The following is a 20889-nucleotide window of genomic DNA, read 5'->3' as shown; positions in this document are numbered from 1 at the left end:
TCAAACCTATTTTACATACTGTGCAGATGTAAAGATGTCATATTCGGAGGGGGGATATTTTTTGCAGTGTGAGAGTTGGCCGGACCCTCCCAGCACTTTCCCGACTCCTGCGCTGCACAGACTCAGACTGTACAACCGGTATAAAAGGCCTCGGCCAGAAGGAACTGGACGACTTCACTTGAAGGAACTTCGCGTCCGCCTCGGACCCTTGTTGTTGTTGGATCCACAGGCGACCGGTTGCGTAACGGTGATGCGCGTAATCCGAAAGACGTATAAAGTCTTTGAAGTGGGGAGTTTCTGATTTTAAAGTTAAAGGGGAAACTTCTTTTTGTTGTTGTTGTTTACCGGTGGTTTTGGTGAACCTCTTTCTTTGTCTGGCTCCGAACTCGGCTGGACATGGCAGAGGGAGACTTCTACACTATGGGGAACCGGCAGAGGTTTCCCAGGGACCCGTTTGGAGAGTCGCCGTTCGGGGACCAGTCCCCGTTCCGGGACCAGCTCGCGTCTCGCTTCATGGAGGACGACTTCGGGATGTCCCCGTTCCCCGACGACCTGGCGATGGACTGGCCGGGCTGGGCTCGGCCGGGCCGCCTCGGCGCGCGCCTCGGCGCGTCGCCGTTCAGCAGCACTTTACGCACGGGCTTCCCGCCGCGCCACTCCACGGGGGGCCCCGCGCTGTACACCAGCCGGTACGGGGAGTCGTCCCCGCGGAGCTCGCCCACCTCCACCACCTCCTCCTCGTCCGCCGCCGCCGCCGCCGCCGGGGGGGGGGAGCCCTGGAAGGTGTGCGTGAACGTGCACAGCTTCAAACCAGAGGAATTAAACATCAAGACGAGAGACGGGTTTGTCGAAGTGTCAGGTGAGTGTGGAGCGCGTTCGACCGCTTGTTCAGGGGGGGACGTGACTTCGTAGTTCCAGTTTCACTGAGGACAAGAAGAAGAAGAGGAACTTCGGTTTTTGTCTTGTGATGAAAGACTGGAGGTCAAACTGAGTCAATTCATATTCACAAGAGAAATAGATCAGTTATATTTTTAGGGCACGTATAAAAAACAACAACACCTGCTCTTTAAACTGGGCTACAAGCCCCTGAGGTCATAGCCTCAATATTGATTGTGATGAAACTGAGCGTTTGCATTATATAATGACATAACAGTGGAACGTGGTCTGTTTTTAACAGGTCTACTCTGCTGCTCCTCTTTACACGCAGTATCTTTGAATATGATCAAATATAGATAAGTGTAATTTTGGTGCTGTGTACAATCAGTTTTTGAAACAGCACTCACAGCTGAATTTGATCAGATTAAAAAGCTCAAGGGAAATATAATTGAAGAGTTCTAGCGTATTTTGACCAAACAATGTGATAATTGTTGGCGGGAATTAGAACTACACTTTTCATTAAAGGCTCTGCTCTATCCCTTTCATAAAATAGTCACATTTGGACAAAAGGTCTCAAACGGGCGAGAGAAATAAATCACGTGAGACATAAAAGTTGTGGGAAAAGAAGTAAAATACATTTGCAATCACAAAAAAAATGATAAAGAACACTCCTTGTTCTACTCTGCCCAAGAGGGAAGTGCATCTCTTTCACTCGAGGCCGCACAACAACAGCCTCTGTTGTACATGTGCGTGTACAACATGTTCTCGGTAATAATGCGTCTCCGTGCGATACGGACGAGCGCCGGACAGGTTTCGTGGGGACTGGGTCTCGCTCGTTGGCAGGCAGATCCTCGAGCTTAGACACCTGTTTTTCAAATTCCCGGAGAAGCATTCCCTCTGCCGCCCATGAGCCCGATTTAGATTTAAGGCAAGGCCCGTGACAACAGTCTCTGTTTACAAGAAGGCAAGCCGCCCCGCTGCCATTAAACGCCGCCGGAGAGAGAGAGAGAGAGAACGTTCTGGAAACAGGGGCCTCCGCTTTGACCCGGCGGCCCCCGAGCTGCAGCGTTTGTCTCTGCTACTTGTCACGTTCTAGCTCGGCCTCTTGTCACGTGAGTGAGATGTAGAAAATTGCTTCCTCAGTTACTCAATGGCCTCAAAAGAGGAAGATGGGGCCCGGGGGAGACCCAACCCCCCCCGGGGGGCTTTGGAGGGCACAGAGGACAGCTGAGGTTTTTTTTTTTTTTACAAACACGCCGCAACGTGGTATGCCAGTTGGGTCACTCAGTCAGCGCCATGTCGGGGCCCAGCCTGCCACCGTGACTCGACCCCTCGTTTCTAAAAGTGTTCCGGCAGCGTGATAGGAGCATGTCCGAGGTGTTGGGAACATGAATGAACGTCCGGTGCGGCCGCGGTTTTAATAGCTTACGAGAGAGATGGTAAATCATCACCGACGATCCTTGTGCGACACCTCTGTTGCAGACGGATAGGCCGGGATCAACCCCGAATGAACCCTGCTAAATTTTTGGTGAAACAAACAATTTACGCGGAATTAAAGCCACAGTGTGTAATATTTAGAAGAACTTATTCACAGAAATTGAATATATTTTCCATAACTATGTGTTCACACAAGTATAATCCCGACGTTGTTTTTCGTCAACTCTGAATGAGCTAAGTATAGATACATGTGGTGGACCCGACCTCCGCGCAGGTCGCCGTGTTTGCTACGTCGCGTTGAATATGCTTGTTGTACAAAACGGTTACACAATACGTCCTTGTTCGCGTTGGATTTTCAGACGCTGCCGGAAACCGGAAATGGAATCGGCGGTGCGCCGCCATAAAGTGTCCCCCGTCGGGTGCTCCGTTAGTTGCGGTTTGCAACTTTACCACCAGAGGGCGCCAATAAATTATAGAAAATGACATAAGCACATGTACATTTTGATAATGGCCTCTGAAGAGGTCATGTTCAACCAACCAAAAGAAAACAAACAACTTTGGTTGTTTTCTGACCGTGCGGACATCGGCCGTCGACCGTCGACTGTCATGACGAAAGGTAGAAACCTCTTCTATGTTGGACGGCAGCATCCCCTCATCCACCCACCGTCGACTAAAGCTCTTCACACTCACATCACCCAAATGTTTGGAATCAGCAGATTAACCCCTAATTTCGACCGCTATTTGAGAATTGCTGCGCCGGGAGGACGAGGACGCTGCAAATGCGAAAAAACCTCAGGTCAGAAAAACCTCATCCATAACGATACGGCACCGTCTGCCAGCTCTCCTCCCAGAACATCCCGGATTACACAGAGTATCTGGAACTTGGCTTCGATGTCGTAGGAGAGCCAGCGCCTCGTCGGCCCGCCCTCCATCCGAACCTCTGATGTTCACGAAATATCTGGGCGATACAATCGAGGGAGCTGATTTACGTCTGGAGTCACGATGCGGTTTTCATAACAACCCCATGACTTCACCGGTGATCTCAGCACCAGCTCCCTCTGGAGCTTCGATTCCGGCCTCGAGCTCTTGGCTCTGGGGTCCGGCCCTTTTTCCGGCAGGCGGAGACGTCACTGTTGGGGGGTATAAGGTGGCGCATAGACGAGGGCCTGGGGGTTGGGGGGGCGGGGGCCATGCTGCCGGCGGCGGCGGCGGCGACGTTGACATTTAGCAGGTCCAGAGCAGCTGCGAGCGAGCCAGAGAGATAGAGCGTCCGTAAACAGAGCCCGGAGGGGAAGATGGAGGGAGGGGGGGGGTTCTCTCCCCAACGTCAGCCCAGCGTGTGTTTGTGTCTCTCCACAGGAGACGCGTTCTTGGAAGCGACTTGGGGGAATGAGAGGATGTTTAATCATTTCAACATGTTCACTGAAACCCTCCCTGGAGTTCTCACAGCAAAAAGACAACAACAAAACACTGCTGCGATTGAGCAACGGAGAGAAGTGTGTGTGTGTGTGTGTGTGCGCGAGCTACATGAAATCTGTTTACATCTCAGTTACATCAACACCATTTTCATCCATCCATCGTCTACCGCCTTGTCCATTTAAAGGTCAATCCCAGCTGACACTGGGCGAGAGGCGGGGTTCACCCTGGACAGGTCGCCAGCCTATCACAGGGCCACATACAGAGACAAACAACCATTCACTCTCACATTCACACCTACGGTCAATTTAGAGTCTCCAATGAACCTGACCCCATTCTCATGTCTCTGGACTGTGGGAGGAAGCCGGAGAACCCGGAGAGAACCCACGCATACACGGGGAGAACATGCAAACTCCACACAGAGAGGCCCTGGTTGGTTTGAACCGGGACTCGAACCCAGAACCTGTGAGGCGACAGTGCCGACCACTACGCCACCGTGCAGCCCACACCGTTTTCATTTACTTCCCAAAATAGATTCAAGGAGTCACGTCGAAGGTGTTGGATCCACGTTCTGTCCCAGTGGCAATGATGACTTATTGGTTAATGATCACAATATTGCACAATGTTTAACGTCAGTCACGTACGGTAACTCGCCTCTCCCACTCATCAGCTGATGTGTGTGTGTTTCTGTTTTTCCCAAACAGGGAAACACGAAGAGAAGCAGGAGGAAGGAGGCATAGTGACAAAGAATTTCACAAAGAAGATACAGTGAGTATAACTCATGTTTTTTTTCCCTGATTGCACATTTCACCTTTTTTTTAAATCTCTTAAATGACAGGGACGATTACTCTTCAATCGAACGGCTCCCCTGTCGTCGCATCGGGCCGGCGTCTGTCACAGTAGCTTCAGCCAGACAACGTGTTTGTCTATTAACATGCTGAAATATTATGCTGGGTTTTTTCTTTTCCCCCTTATTCTGAGTCAAACTGTATCTGTATCTACTACTAGTGGACTACTGGACAGTACGTGTGGTTGTGCACGACTTGAACATCTTCTGACCTCAGTTCTCCATCAAAGTCGTATTGAAAACAAACTCATCCTTCCACCGGGAGTCTGGCGACGTCTGAAAGAAACTATGAGTTTTTCCACCGAGGTTCGTTAATTCTCCCGGATGATGAAAGTTGAGGTATTGATGAAGGCCATATGACTAAGATTCATAAGCGCTGTGGTCTCTCTTTGTTTCCTTTAGTACAGTACATACAGAGCTGCATTTACTTCTAACCTTTTATTCATCTCTGACGATTGTTGAGTGTTGAAGCCGCATCGGCTCTGAAAAAACCTCCAATCAAAACCTATCGGTTCCCAAAAACAAGAACACGACAACATCTCGGTAACAGCAGAACGCCGGAGCAGACCCGACGGCCACACGGATCGGCACAGGAGCGCTGCGTGCTCGTGCTGCAAGTCGCCCGAGCCGAACGGGCCAAAAGGAGGTTTTTCCACAACCGTCCCCCCCCCCCCCCCCCCCCGGCTCTCCCGCCGCCCCCGCTCGCGTCTCATTGGGCAGTGGCAGGACTTCAAAGCGCGGCGCTAATCGCCGGTGCGAATCGCCGTCTCGCTGGCGCGTCACTCCGGCTTCTGATAATTTTCCTGCTGGGGTAATTAGCAGGCCGGTCGTGCTATAGTGCCGCCCCGCACCGGACACATCATCACAATCCCCTTCTAATTGGGAAGGACGCCTGGATCAGGCCTGTGCTCCTGAGCGCAGCAAAAAAGACAAAAAAAACCAGCGTCAGGACTGAATGTATAGAGGAGGGGAGCGGCGGTGGTGGAGGCCGGGGTCGTATATAAATAACCTGCCTCAATACACCAATCCACCGGCTGCAGTATATGGAGGAGAGAAGCAGAGATAAAGAACGTATGCAGCAGACATTCTTCTGTTCCTCCCACTTCTTTATTCCGTTTCTTCTTTTCGCATACATCAGCGATAAACTTTATTTGAGTTTCACTTTATAAAAACTCTGCAGTGCTTTTGCCCTCTGCACCTGTTGTGTGTACAAACAACTAGTTTAGGTGAAAATGGCGAAAACACGACGACGTCAGTCGTTCCTTCAAAACCCCCCTCAAATGAAATGGAGCTGAAATGATCAGGCGATCGATTGATTGGTTGGTTGATTGATTGATTGATTGATTGATTCGTCAACTGTCCAGATTCCACATCTCAGTTCTGTAGGTTTGTGGCATTTCTTTCTCTGATGAGATGACAAACCGTTTTGAAGATGTAGGAGAATGTGAGGGACAGTTTTCAGAAATGTTATTGAATAAAATAATGGTCGGATTCATTGATTATATGCAAATAATCATAAGTAGCAGCCCACAAGTGAAGGTGCAAAAGTGATTTTAAGTGAGATTTGCTCAAAGTATCGAAAGTAAAAAGGTACTCGTTTTCTTTCAGTGTGTAATATGGTTTTCATTATTTAATTGGTTTATTATCTTAGGCACATTAATAAGTATGCAGCATTTTGATGTTGTAGCTGATTAAAGTGGAACTATAACTACCTTCAATTTGGTTGGGTATGTGATTTAACAATAATCTATATTTGATGACCTAAACATACTGTATGTATAAGTAGAAGTAGAATCCTCACCAGCGGAGTTCCTTTCACAGCGGCTTAACTGGCCAAAAGAAAAGAAATTACTTATCTGAGAAGCAACTTTAGCTCAAAAATAAATGTCGTGGCATTGAACAGTACAAATATTTATCCACTCGCTGCGGTAGAGTAGACGCATTGAAACACAAGCACCTCCAATGTTGTCACGAGCGCGGTTAAATATTAATTCCCACCTCAGGAGCAACAGGTACGCCGAGTCGCACCAGGCCCAGAGGAAGCAGCAGATTACAGGGGAAAGTGGTGTGGACGCTCACGGCGAGTCAGTAAAGGCCAAACACTTCATAACAGAAAAGGAAAAGATTGGTACAACATGGCGTGGGCTTCTCTGTCGAACTCTGATCCAAGCCAAGTGAGGACTAAGTCATTCATTAACCACGTATGTGGTCGTTCTGGGGGCGGAGGCAACTCTTCTGACCTCGGGTCGCGACGAGCATCCGCAGCGGCTCGTTATTCATGAACCTCGTGTTTTCTGTTCCCTGCCCTCATGGGAAATATGATACGACCGGACTGACTCCGTGTGCCGTGTCTGGGAGTGTGGGAAGGAGCATGCGGGGGTCATATGTTTGACAAACTGCACACGCTCTCCGTGAACACACACACACACACACACACACACACACACTGCCCTGTCTCTGTGGGGCCTCACCGTATCCGCAGGGGGAGAAAAAAAACATATTGGACAGTGTTTTGGCAGTGATACAAAATCAATGTCGGAGATAAAAATTGTGCGCCCGCGAGAGGTAAATAAACTCCCCGAGCTGCACAGATAAGGTTCCTCACGTGTAACGGGGCGGCTGAGTGATTTGACTTTGTCAGAGGGAGCGACTTTAGCTCGACGGCACCTCGGCTCCTGGGAGGGAGGCGGGGCTCGGCGTGGCAGTCATTGGTCCAGACTGAAGTATCCCAACAGCAAGGGCTGGACGATATGGCCTGTAAACGACTTCACGATATATTATTGTCAATTCGCGATACGTGATATAGACATGGCGGTATTTTTATATCGCCATTAAAGCACTTCATAAGTGCATAATTGAACCCTTTGATGCATACAATCACACCAGTATGATGATTCTAGTCGTCCCCACAACCAATGTCTGTATTAAAACATGCGTTAATCTTAATTATATTCCTTAGTGGTTTCTATTGGCACAATTTTAAACTTCAAAGCAAGTCTTGTGTCAATTCGTAGTCGCGGTATTCGCGATATAGTCATTAGATACATCTCGTGTACTAACAGGCTGCGATACATCGAATATGTTCGCGATACCGCCCCCCAACCCGTACCAACAACTATTTGATTTGATAGAATGGAATTATGTAGAATTGTTTGTGCCTCAGAGTGGGTGGATCATAATGATTTACCGCCTGATTAGCGGTCACACCACCTGTAACATTAATCTTTGGACGTAATGTATTTGATCTCTTTCTATCTAAATTGGATTTACTATAATCCTACAGTTGGACTCTGTGTTTCTATTATTGCTACAGCTTTCTTTCTTTCTTTCTTTCTTTTGTAATTGCCATCCATGCCCACTATATCATCACTCTCCATTGTAGGATTCATTTTCCTGTTCCAGGTTTTATCCAATTTTAGTTTTTCCCTTAGCGCTCCTTAGTGTTTTGTAGGTCGTTTCCCTCCCATCTTTTGTGTGATCTCGGTCTGAAGTTGGCCGCTGAGGAAGTGGACCTTTAAAACTCATCGAGACACTGTCCGCGCTGTTTGACCACACAAACAGACCTGACCTGACCTCGCCTGACCTCCCTCGCTCTCGCTCTCTGTCTGTCCGTCTGCGAGCCGAGGGTCTTCCGAGGTCCCATTCCACTTGTGCTTCTCAGCAGAGTGGGAAAGCCAGTGGAGAGTCCTCTCTAATTAAACGGAGGGTCGGCCCGCAGTCTCCTGCTCCCAAACAGCCGGGTGTTTATATTAACTCCCGAACACTCTTGGCCGCTCGCACTGAAAAAGCCGCGATGCCCATATTTGGCCACGCTGTCCGACAAAGAACAGAGTTTGGCTGGATCTCACTTCCCTCCGTGTGTGTGTGTGTGTGTGTGTGTGTGTGTGTATCAATCTAAATGAACTTGATGATCAATCTTTGATCATTTAAGATCATAAAATACCCTGGCTCTTATACGTGTATATTGTGAAATGAAATGAAGCGTTGAAGTGAAGTGTTTTCTGCTGCAAGTTCTGGGAGACAATTCTCTCGGCCTGCTCTGGAAAATACTGTTCAACATGAGTTAAGAGCAGCAGACTACAGAGATATAGACTGTACCAAGTTCTGCACACTGAGGTTCTCATTAATTGGAATCAGGCTTCGTTTTTTTTTTATTCACACCTCAGACCTTGACCGACCGGCCGGGCGGCCGGGCGTCGTCTTCTCTCCCCTCCTCTTCTGTCGCAGCAGCTGGAGGGATTTCAAGTTCCCTCCTGGGTGCGAGATGGTTTGAGTCCAGAGCGAGTGCTAGGCAAGAGGGACAGGGGTGAACAGTTTTTTAACAAAAGAACAGTCTAAATCCTGAGCCAGTGTCTCTCTTCTAGACACACTGCGCAGAAATAATCCGACCGGAGGCTGTTCATGGGTATTGACAAAGCGTCAGTGGAAAACAGAAAAGGAGAAATCCCAGCAACATTAACACTGTTTGCACAGCCGCTCCTGCAGAGAAATATCACTGGTGTGTTCGTGACCGCCATGAGGGGATTGAAGCGTTTTCCTCCTCCGGGAAGTTTCTTCCTCGTCGTTGCTCTTCTTGTTCTCTGTCTCCCACTCGTGCCTTTTCAAAGATGCTGAATACGCAGAGCGGCTTACGGATTTTACCACCAAGTAAAACGTCCGACGCAAAACCTTCTTCCCCTCGCAGCAACAGCCACGTAAACCCCTCATGTCCCTCTCTTCTCGAACAGGATCCCGCTAGATGTGGACCCTCAGGCAGTCTTCGCCTCTTTGTCCCCCGAGGGCGTCCTCATCATCGAAGCCCGACAGACGCCGCCCTATTACCTCTTCAGCGACGAGGGCCCGCAGGGCGGCGACGCGCAGGAGGCGGAGGTCCCCAAGCCCCAAGAGGCGGCCATGGTCTAAAAACCCCAACCCTGTGACCAACGCGACAGATCGCGCTGCACAATCCAATTGTACGTTCATATGAAGGCTGTGGCCTTCGGCTTCATGACGTCACAAACCTGGGTAAAAAAAAATATGTGCAAAATATATTAAAGGTGACATATTATGCTCATATTCAGGTTCATACTTTTAATTTGTGTCACCACTTGAAAAGGTTCACATGCTCTAATGTTGAGAAAAGGCATCAGTGTTCTCACTCTGCCCATTCCTGCAGCTCCTCTTTTCACCCTCCGCCTAAAACGCCTGGATTTCTTCTAGCCCCGCCCCCTCCCCATAAAGCCCCCCCAGGCTGCTCTGATTGGCCAGCTGGCGCAGTCTGTTGCGACTGGTCCACCGATTTCAAAATGTGCAGGAAATGTCACGCCCCCTTCACCGGAGAAGTGGTGAGAGTCAGACTGAAGGCGGGGTGTCCCCCCCCCCCCCCCCAAACGAGTCCAACTGTGACATCACAGTGGGAGAGAGATCTGAACCAGTCGTTCAGAGACGGGCTGTAAGGTTTAGTCGGCCCACAAAAAAACGTCAGGTTGGTCTTTTTTCACAGTTTGTGGGCAGGCAGGCTCCACAGACACACTCTTATGTGCACCAACACTGAAAAACTGTTGTTGTTTTTTTTCATAATATGTCACCTTTATGTCCCACAGTTCATGTTAAAGCTGCACCAAGCTTCAAACCTGAATGTTTTCTCTGTAAAAACATATTCAACCGATTGTTTTCCCCCCCACTTCTCTTTAGGGCTGCAGCTAACATTTATTTTCACTGTTGACTGATCTGCTGATTGTTTGATTATTCTCATTTAATAGTTTTGTGCATAAATTATCGGGGAAGCATTACCATCACATCCAAGCCTAAGGCGACATCTTCAACTGGGTTGCGTTGTGTTTATTTTACTGTGATTGACGACTAAAACAGAGATTCGTTAAATAGGAAATGCAACCATTTAAAGTTTTTGGCCTTTTTTTTTTTTGCTTAAGAAAATGACTTAAACCAATAATGGTCTTTTTAAAAAAAAGGTGCCAATTAATTTTTCTGTCTTAAATTCTATTTCCCGTTTAATTTAAACGTAAACCCAAAGCTCAGATAAGCAGAACTCAAAAAACTTCGGATCCTTTTTTTCCCCCCATGTCAGGCCAATGACTTAAACACGATCATGTCACCAGCATTTCACTGACGTCACACGTTTCATGTTTTACTGGATCAAAATGTCAAAATTGGCCTTTGTTCACTCGGGGGCGGTTTGTCCCCGACAAGACACTTAAGTGTTGTTGCTTCAGTAGAGGGTGGATTGTGTGCATCGATGCTGTATTCTATCCAAAGTGTATTGTAAATATACTTTAATATATGTACCTATTCAGTATAAATATTAAGCTGTTCCAGGTTTTTCTTTTTTTCTTTTCTATGTGAGCATTGAGAAAGATTGGCTGCATGATTGTTCGGAGCCGACAGACGGACTCGTTTGCCAAAGACGTTTTGCTTCCTGCCCCTCTTTTCTGTTGATGTCTTTGTATTGGCTGATGCAATAAAAAAAAAAAAATGACCAGCCAGTCTCTCTCTCTCTGTGTCTGAACATCTGTTTGTTGTTTGGGTGTTTTTTGTGGGGGGGGGGGGGGGGGGGGGGGGGGGGGGTGGTTAATTGAGAACCGTGCCACTTGCGGTGCCAGGTCCAGGGATCCAGGCAGGCTGCGGTTTTATTGTCGGGCAACAGAGGGATTTGGTTCAGCGGATTAGCGGCGAGCTTAATGCTGCTGGGTGAGAAGTGGCACCGCTGTGTTGTTGTGCAGAAGAACAGGCCGAACACACTCGGGCAGCGCTGCCACAGCCTGGTGAATGCGGCTGCAAAAAAAAGAAAAAAAGATTGGGGGGGGCACTTCCATTGCATGTTGTGTGTGATGCTCCTCTGTGTGCTGGAATCAAAAGGGATGCTTTTAAAAGTTCCCAAACTTGGAACAGTGTGCAGTCGACAGTTAATGTGTGCCAGCTCACATTAACTGGGGTTTTTTTTTTTCATATTGTGGGGACTTGTGTTGCCATGGCAACAGCATCATTGGGAACCGTGCCAGTTTCTCCGCTGGCATGTGACTAATGCACAGCTGTGCGGCGGTACAGTATGTGGTGAATTCATAAACTTTACACTTCCAGATGTGAACTGCGAACGTGGCGCAGACGTACGTGTCCTACAGCACCTGTCAGACTTGAGAGGTTTGTGAAAGCACGGGAGACATAACGACACGCCGCATATCATATCATTGTTTTCACATGCTTTTGCTTTATTGGAGCTCCAAAGATGAGTTATTTGGCTGTTATCATCTATTGACTAAAGGACCTGATGCGAGGCAAGCTATGCAGGCGGTCTGGGCATATTGTGTGTTACACGTTAGCGCCGCTGTGTTTGTGTCTACTCGGCGTCTTCCTGTTTCATGTCGGGAGCCCCCGGCTCCTGGCTCGGGCCCTCGCTCGGTGGACTGTTGCCCAGCTCCGGCTCCTCGGGCGGGGGGATCTCCTCGGCAGCCTCCACTGAGCCTGCCATCACCTGGATCTCGCCGCCCACAGCTGGTTCTTTGTGTTCCGGCTCCCCGGACGTGTCCGTGTCCGGGCTTTCTTGGCCTCCCGGGGCTTCGCGCTGCTCAGAGGGAACTCCAACGCTCTCCGCGCCTTTGGCATCTGCGGGCGCCGGGGGGGCGGCCTCCTCCGCTGGCTGTCCACGGGCCTCCTGCTCCTCCTCCTGCTCCTCCTGCTCCCTCCTCTCTTCATGCTGCTGAAGAAGCCCGGCCGTGGCGCTGCCAGGGTGGGCCTGCTGATCACCACGGACCTCGGCTGGAGACTCCTCCTCCGCCCCATGATCCTCTGCGGGGAGAAACTCGGGGGCCTCTGGTGCTCTGCAATTGTCTTCGTCCTTTTCGGGGCCCTCTTCTTTCTCGCCTTCTTCTTCCGGTTCTCCGGTCGCTTCCATCTCCACCTATGGATATGTGCGAAATGTCCGCGGAGAAATGAGCGGTTCCAGCTCAATACTGAATCTGAACGTCAGGTCCTTCGGAGGAGCTGGAAGACGATGGTTTGTTAGCTGCGAACATTGCCCCACTGTTTCCCGTCCCACTGCTGTCGTAGACGCACATTCAGCGGACACACGTTACCGAAACCTCTCATCTAACTGTCAGCATAACCAAAAAAAAGAAGTCAATATGCATACGTCAGAATGTCAAACTGCTGCTTTAACTGTAAGTGTGAACAAACTTCCCATCACCTTTATGGTAATGACGCTGGCAGCGGGAAGAGAGGTTTCAGGAACCGGAGCTTCCACCGTCAGGATGCCGTCAGCGGAGAGCGTGGCCGTGATTTTGGTGGCGTCCATTTCCGCTGGCAGCCTGAAAGCCAACGGGATCGTGTGAACAGTTCCACCACAAGCAACGAGCCAGTAGCCGCAAAAAACACTCAAACCGGTGTGAGTTGGCCACTCACGTTGGAGTTGGAGAGGGGCCCAAACTGTTTGCTTTACCTGTACTTCCGCGTGAAACATCTGGCAATGAATCCGTGCTCGTCCCGCCGCTCGTCGTGCCTCCCTGGGGATGGATTACCGTTTCATGGGGTGGGGGAGGGGGGATGTGAAGAGGACAGAGGGGAATCAAGCCACACAGAAGGAAAAAAAAACACTCAACACAGACTAAATTAATTTCTGCCACCGAGCTGTGATTTTAATTTCCCCGAGCACGTTACTCGAGCAGCGTTCTAATTCCGGCGCATTCGGCTCCCTTTTCCGTCGGGGTTGATTTGTACGGGGGGGGGGGGCTTACTCTGTGAACTGTGAGAGAACTCAATCTAGATAACCCGCTTTGAGATAATGATATTGGATAAAAAAAAAAGGCTATTAATATTTATTCAATATCAGAAACTGTGCGCTAAAAAGTAATTAGCGGTTAATTAGCAATTAGCAAGCCAATGTTGCCGCGTACCTCCGACCTGCAGGAATCCGCCCCTGACGCTGAGCGAGATCTCCGAGGGGGAGAAGTGGGCCACGTCCAGGCCGACCCTCCACTTGCACGGCTCCTCAGCGAGCTGGCCGGGACGGCGCGCGGGCCCGGAGATGTGGGGCACGAACAGCGGGGCGGCCGCGTACGCCGGCCAAGCGGCGGCTGCCAAGCTCCTCTGGAGCCAGTCCACGCTCATCCACCGCGGCTCCGCCGGCTCCAGGAAGGGCGGCAGGCCAACGTCCTGATTGGGGAGCCGGCTGGACGGCCACCATTGTCTCAGGGGGTACCAGGCGCCCCCCCTGCCGCGCTCCCCGCATGACAGCTCTGTTTGGGCCTGTTCGCTCATGTTTGGGATGGAAGGAAAAAAAAACCCTTGGGAGGGGATGAAAAAAAGGAGCTGCCGCCTTTCACTGATGAGTGGCAGCGAGGAAGTTTGAGCGTTTAAAATCGACTTAGACAGCGAGGGAATGCTAAGAGAGAAAGACTCGCCAGGGCTAAACGTGGTGAGACAAAGGAAATCTCAGCGCGGGCCTTTATATAACGCTCCCGCCTGCTTTAGCACGTATCAGGCGCTCATGCCGACCCCGTGAGAAGGGTGTGTGTGTGTGTGTGTGTGTGTGTGTGGATGTGTTGGGGGGGGGGGGGTGATGGGCGTGGAGGGCGGGGCCCTGCAGGAGTCTAATTAGTTGTATTTATAACTCATTTGAGGGCGCGATGGCAAATAGCGAGCAGTTGGCCGAGGCCGCGGTTTAGTGCTGGAGCCGTTGCATCTGTCGCCTGGTGCTCTCACGTCCCGGTGAACTCTATTCTGTCTGCGGTGACTGGGCTCCTCAGTCATGTCGTGCGCTGGTGATAGGGTCTCGTCAGCCCCCCCCCCCCCCCCCCCCCCCCCCCATGTTTCACCCCTCAGAGGACACGTGGCAACGGTTTATCTGTCAGACGCCGAGGAGGACAGAAATTGTCCTTTTTTTTCGTGTGTTATCTGAGACATTTCAGTTGCATGTGTGTGTGTGTGTGTGTGTGTGTGTGTGTGTGCCGGGTGTACAAAGCCCCCCCCACCTCCACTCCATTTATCGTTCGCCCACCAGTTTCAACAGGATTATTATTGTTCCCTCTTTTATCAAGTGTGACAGACTTGTCAGTGTTGTATTTTTGGAGCCGTGCACCCTGGGATGTTGGCACACTGTCCGTCGGAGCGCGACAAACAGATTGAACAGATGTTTCTGACACTCGGTGTGATGCCTCTCCCACAGACTCTGTCTGTAGGATACACGCCGCCAGAGGTTAAATTGGGATTCTCTCTCTCTCTCTCTCTCTGCCGCCGCCGCCGCTGAAAATCTCCTGAAAGATTGCTTCTTCTTTTTTCTTCTTTCCAACCGTCATTAGAGACTTTTCCAAGAGTTCAAGCTGCAATTTTCTTCTTCTTTTTTTTTGTAAAGATATCAAGTTGTGGATGACAGAGATTTTTCTACAGCTCAATCAGGACACAACAACTACAGTCTTGGCCGGTGGCACAGCAGCTGCAGAGAGAAAAACACTCAATGTGAACCCGAGGAGTCGTCTTCGACTCAGATCTAGCTACGATTTTTATCATCTGAAGAACATTTATTCATTCACCTCTCTCTCTATCAGGCCGCAGAGACTCGACTGCACGTGTTTATTACCATGGACATCCTGATTTCGCCAAGTGGCTGCTGTCCTGAGACCAACATTTTGTACCGGGGACAGGGGTCAGGGGTCAGGGGTCAGGGTGATGACATCACAAACGTTAATTGGCTGAGGCAGCTGTCGTCCCAGGAACCTCGCACAAATTGTTGGTCTCAGGACGAGAGCCACTTGGCAAAATCAGGACGTGCGTTTGACCACCGTCACACTCTGCTTTGTGTTCTCCCTGCGAAGAAAATATCTCAACCAGAATAGTATAACGGTACAAAAAGGTATATTAAAAAACGGACGTAGTCACCGGGTCCGGAAAATGAAGCCAATGCGGAATGACCCTGTATTCTCTGGAGTGACCAGCAGGGGGCGACTCCACTGGTCCCAAACATAAGTCAGTTTTTACAGAAGTCTATGAAATAAAATGATTTCACTCCTCACTTGATTGACAGCGTCAGTAAACATTTTTCCTGAGGACTTCATGGTTTCAAGTCTTCTTCAATACACGATGAGGTCGAATAGGCGATGATGCACCGTAATCCATTGGAGTGTGGATGCAGTGTGATTGACAGCTGGTGCCGTCCAATCGGTGCATGGTTGCAGGTGTAGGTGGATGCACAGCGGACCAGCTCTCAGTCGGACCCGACCCCCAGTTTCTATGTCCAGTTGCAAATAACACAACAAGGCGCTGGTCGCAATGCGAAACTCACGGCTTCGACACGGGTGACGTGACGACTAAAAGTCTTTTTATTTACCACGGTCCCCGACTGTGGAGCAGCCTCCTCTGAGGAAGACCTGAGGCCAGCGGAGAATGTTGTGGATCATTTCTTTTTTTAAAAGCAGACCTGAGACCAACCTTTTCAGTCTGGCTCTAAAATTGAATTGTATTTATTCTATTTATTTAATTGTGAACTTACTAAGACATTTTGGTCTGTTTTAATACTCTGGATATTGAATATTTCTCTTCTCTTTTAAAAAATATGTATAATTTTTCATCTGTATCATAATCTTTCATTTCTGGCTTCAATCCCTTCAGCACACTTTAATAACACCTCCTCTCTCTTAGTTTTTTATCATCTCACTTTTGATGTGATTTTTTTCGTTTCCTTTTTTATCCTTCTCTGGTGTTTCCTCGTTGCAATTTTTACGAGACGTATTTTGAACTCCGGTATCTGTCCCTCCTGCTTTTTACATATAGCCTTTACTTTTCTCTGTCTGCCTCACATGGTCACGACGGGATAAAGGTGTAATCTTAACAATTAGCAGGTTGAGAGCTTTAGATATCTCATGGCTGCGTGGACTGAAGGGACGAGGCACGGACAGGTAGATTAATGCACCGAGGCAAAATTGTTATCGATTCTGCAACGTTATCTTGATCCACCATCTTGGACTGAGCGCACGCAGTGATCTCGACGAAGCCAAATGTCTCATACTGAGCTTTGTACTTAGTATGAGACATTCACTATATGTTGAGCAGGATTGTTGCCTTCATAACATTTACAATGTTAAACAGGTGAGTGATAATAAGGACTTCAAGAACAAAAAAGAAGCTTGATGACGTGACATCTTGGGAATTGTTAGTTATTCAACACAACTGAATTGAAACTGTAGCTAAGTCAATTTATGATGCAGAATAAAAATGTAACTTCTGCTAAATGCTGCCAAAATATCTTATCTTAAGGTTAGACAAGTTAGCCTCCGTGTGTGTGTGAGTGTGTGTGTGTGTGTGTGTGTGTGTGTGTGTGTGTGCTGGTGTGTGTATGTGTGTGAGTGTGTGTGTGTGTGTGTGTGTGTGTGTGTGTGTGCGTGTGTGTGTATGTGTGTGAGTGTGTGTGTGTGCGTGTGTGTGTGAGTGTGTGTGTGTGTGTGTGTGTGTCTGTGTGTGTGCTGGTGTGTGTATGTGTGTGTATGTGTGTGAGTGTGTGTGTGTGCGTGTGTGTGTGTGTGTGTGTGTGTTGGTGTGTGTGTGTGTTTGCGTGTGCGTATAAAGAGACTTCAGAATATGCTCGGATGAGTTTCCGCCGCCCCTGAAAACACATAATCAAAATGATTTTTGATGTCTTTAAATCAGGATTCACTTTAAAGATCACTGGAAATTTATTTATCACACCCAAAATAAAATTTTAAAAAGAAACGCCTCATTCGATTGAACTCTCTCTCTCTCTGATTTCTGATTCATCCCGTCTGCTGTAGATCAGAGAGTCCCTCGTGCGACTCGCCCTTCTCAAGTGATATCAGCGTACGTATGGACGTGTGAGGTCTCATTCATCAGTCCCTCTAGTAGCCGCCCATGGGCTGGACCAGCCCCTTCCAGAAGACCGCTCCCTTCATCTCCTTTTAATGGACACGGATCCTCGTTTGCTCGCAAGCACATCAAGTTGTGAAAACACACACACTTCAGACTCACAATCAAAGGACCGGGGGGGGGGGGGGGGGGGGGGGGCTGGGGGCGACACACCCACGACCCAGTTAACTTGAATAGGCCTTGGTGACAAGTTTTCCCTAATCAGTGACGCGCTACGTCTGATTCCTCCATAGCCTGCTGCGGTTGCCATTTTGTAAGATGATTAGTCCCCTGGGCCCTGGGGGGGGGGGGGGGGCTCTGCAACAGCCAGTCACAGCAAATCATGATGCTTCAAACATCCCGCCATGGATGGATCCACGGGATGTGAGCAATGCATCATGGTGGCGGGGGAGTGAGGAAGTGTCAAATGGCTGGTTTGTTCCTGTTGAGACTACATTCATCAGGCCGGCCGGCGGATAGAGACGTGGTCCGCATCGGACCGGACACGTCACGATGGACGGGCCAATCTACGGAAACTTTGGAAAGGAAGCTATTGGAGACAAGAAATACGGAGCGACGCCGCTTCAACTTCCATCCAACACAAAACCGATGCCACTGCTTGAGGAAGTGCGTGTCGCTGGATTGGTTTAGCCACGCCTGTTGGCGGCCCATTGTCTCTACGACGACGGTGCACAACAACAGAACCATGCAGCGTAAACGCCGTAAATCCCCGCAGGGGCGACAACAACGATGAAGAGGAGGAGTCCGGGGAGGAAGATGCGGAGAGGCGGTTGTAGGGCGGAGCAGGGGGCCGAGCGGAGGCGGGGCCTGCTCAGGGGAGGGGGGCCGAGCGGTGGAATACGACGGCGGTGGCATCTCCACGCTCTCCGACACCTTTGTCCTCTGGATGTTTCAGTTTGACGGCAAGAACTTGGTCCTTGTCCAGGTCATCTGTACCTTTGCCGTGTATGTAAAGAGCGATAATATCTATTAATGATAATAAATTGTATTGACCATCAGTTGTTCTACATTTACTCTCTGGAACTTAACTTTCCCCTCCCAGCTTTCTCCGACATGCATCATGTGTACACTGGCTGACACATTGAAACCCGAGACTCTTGCACCGCTCCGTTAGATTCAGCCTCCACATACATTTGTTACTTTTTCGGGAGAAACTTCAGCATCTCCGTTAGAATTTGAATTAAAGGTAAGCGGATTTTAAAGTCTGGCTCCGCCGCGTGTACGTGATCGACTGCAGGGTCGGTGCCGTCTTTAAAAGGGATTAATTTTTTTTATTGCGAGGCCACAAAAGGGAATTGGAACCAGAAGTCAGAACAATGAACGCTGTTGCACTTTCTTCTCCGGAGCTTAACGTGAGTCTGTTGAGGCTCGAATAAAATGAAGAAGACACAAGACTGATTGGAAACAATATTATATCTGGCTCCGGGTTTTTCTTTTTAAATAATAGAAGGTTTTCTGCCGTAGCTTAGCTAATTAAGCCGACACTGTAAAACTATATTATGGGCTGAAGCAGCCCTGTAAAAAGAGTCTTAAATATAAACTTAATATTGTGCTAAAAGACAGCCTAGGCTATAGCTCCATGTCAAAAAACTTAGCATCCTCAGCAGTTCTGATAGATTTAGACATGGAAATAGAAATTAAACAAAACATGATTCTAGTATTGCGCTTTAATTATGAGAAAATCTTTTTTTTTTGTGCGAGAGTGGATGCTCTGTCTGCAGGTGAGGATCTTCTCCTCCCAGGGGCTGAATCCATGGGCTCGGCCTCTGGAGCTGCCGGCTGCTGATTGGTTCCACATCCAGTTTTCCTCCATTTCAAAATGCCCAGGTGGGTCGGACTCGACCTGTTCCTGTGTTGCTTCCCCTCTTGTCTCCAAACTGCTCAGATCGGTGAGTTCGCCGGTTAGACTTCGTAAGTAGCTCGGTCTGTGTTTTCACACCTGATTCTGTGTCTGTACATTATTTCACTTTGTAAATAGCGATGGAAAGTATAAGGGTGGGCGGCCATTTTTTTTTGCACTGTTTGCTCCTGTCTTTCTTAGTCAGGAAGTTAGGTTTAGTAGTTGTCTTTGGTTGGTGTTCTACTTGGGGTTAATACGTTTCCTTTTAGGGTTAACGGAATCTTCTGTTTGTTGTTTTGGCCTTTGGGTTCACCCCGAAATATTCAATACAGGTTCATGTCACTTGTGTAAAAAATAAACCATTGACTTCTGTTCCACAGTTTGTGGTTTGAGGATGAGGGATCAGCCATTTGCTCTCATGTTGACAGGGGGTAAGCATGACACCGCACAGAGCAATGCAACCTGGGTAACTACCAGTTTGTACTTTGAAAGTAGTGCGTCACAACCATTGCAGCTCACGGCAAAGCACATAAACACTCCGATCCATTTCTTCCCTCTTGGGCTTTTGGTTTCATGCAACAACAAAGAAACCCTCGACCCTCCAACCTCTTCACATGCAGTAGCGTTTTGGATTTCATGGCCTATTTCCATTCATTCATACAGGTGTAATTTAAGTCTCAAGGGTTTTTACATGTTTTTTTCACTATCAACATCTTATTGAAATACATTTTCTTAAGATTAAAAAAATATATAATCCCTCCAGAATTTTCCAGCTACTATGCATCTTTTCTTTCTCTCTGGATCTATTCGTAGGCGAGTGCAGATGACCCGGCAAAACTGGCGACCGGTCCAATTGCAGCGATCTTCCAGATTCCACAGGAGGAGGTGAGGTGTGACTGTTCGTCACCGAAGCCCCCACTCGTACTCCCCTCGCGCCCTGTTACCTCATTCACACTGTCCAAAACATCAGCTCATCTTGCTTAAGGAGTTGTGTGTTGTTGTTGCTGTTTTGTTTTTTTTAAAACTCATTGCGGTTAATCGTGTGGAGATTAATCGCCTGATTATCTGCCATTACCGTAAGCAATGTCACATTAGAGACCATGTTTTTCCCTCTTGGCCCGCGGCCCAGTTTGCCTCTGCAGAGGTCACATGGGGATGCGGCGGAGTCTTCCACGGGTGAAGAGGAATCGCCAGACAGAAGGACGATAGCTGCTTTCCTTCTTCCTATATGTCTTTGTTTGTGTGCACTTCATTTTCTTTTTTTTGTCAAGAGTTTGTCGAAAAAAAACCCAGGCTGGAAAAAACAGAAGATACATTTTTTCGTGGAGGAAGCATCTGGGCCAGGCCAAGTGAGACTCACATCCGTGGGTGTTTATTCAAAATAAAGGCAGAAAACAAATTAATCCCCTCTCTTTTTTTTTTTTGTGTCGATATGGATACGTGATGTCTATAGCTACTCCCCCCCCCAAACGGACGAGGAGTGCAGTCGTGTTGCCTATTTATAGAAAAAGTCACATGTAGCTCACGAAAAGGGGGGGAAACGGCAACGGTTCGCTCGCTGCAGGTCGACTCGGCTTCTTCTGAGTCCTGCAGGCAGAGAGGAGTCCTG

At 48.8% G+C, this 20889-nt stretch overlaps 2 protein-coding genes and 1 long non-coding RNA gene across 3 annotated transcripts; 2 read left to right on the top strand and 1 right to left on the bottom strand.

Moving 5' to 3' along the window:
- The first annotated feature begins 149 nt into the window (after positions 1-149).
- Positions 150-9703, top strand: hspb8 (heat shock protein b8). The gene is made up of 3 exons (XM_035640560.2): positions 150-859; positions 4434-4497; positions 9304-9703. The coding sequence occupies exons 1-3, from the start codon at positions 397-399 to the stop codon at positions 9476-9478; spliced, it is 702 nt and encodes a 233-aa protein (XP_035496453.2). The 5' UTR covers positions 150-396; the 3' UTR covers positions 9479-9703.
- Positions 9704-11760: 2057 nt separating this feature from the next.
- si:dkey-1k23.3 (heat shock protein beta-1) lies at positions 11761-13998 on the bottom strand. The gene is made up of 4 exons (XM_035639976.2): positions 13462-13998; positions 13008-13071; positions 12756-12876; positions 11761-12470 (listed from the first exon to the last, which is right to left on the bottom strand). Exons 1-4 carry the CDS (start codon positions 13823-13825, stop codon positions 11910-11912), a joined length of 1110 nt encoding a protein of 369 aa, XP_035495869.2. The 5' UTR covers positions 13826-13998; the 3' UTR covers positions 11761-11909.
- A 3751-nt stretch (positions 13999-17749) lies between these two features.
- LOC118314600 lies at positions 17750-20679 on the top strand. The gene is made up of 2 exons (XR_004794685.2): positions 17750-19329; positions 19661-20679. It is a non-coding gene; the product is annotated as an uncharacterized LOC118314600 (long non-coding RNA).
- Positions 20680-20889: the final 210 nt, after the last annotated feature.

The sequence above is a fragment of the Scophthalmus maximus genome, chromosome 19, assembly GCF_022379125.1.
Source record: "Scophthalmus maximus strain ysfricsl-2021 chromosome 19, ASM2237912v1, whole genome shotgun sequence".
NCBI lineage: Eukaryota > Metazoa > Chordata > Actinopteri > Pleuronectiformes > Scophthalmidae > Scophthalmus > Scophthalmus maximus.
The sequence above is the reverse complement of the archived record's forward strand: the minus strand, read 5'-3'. Positions and strand labels throughout refer to the sequence as shown.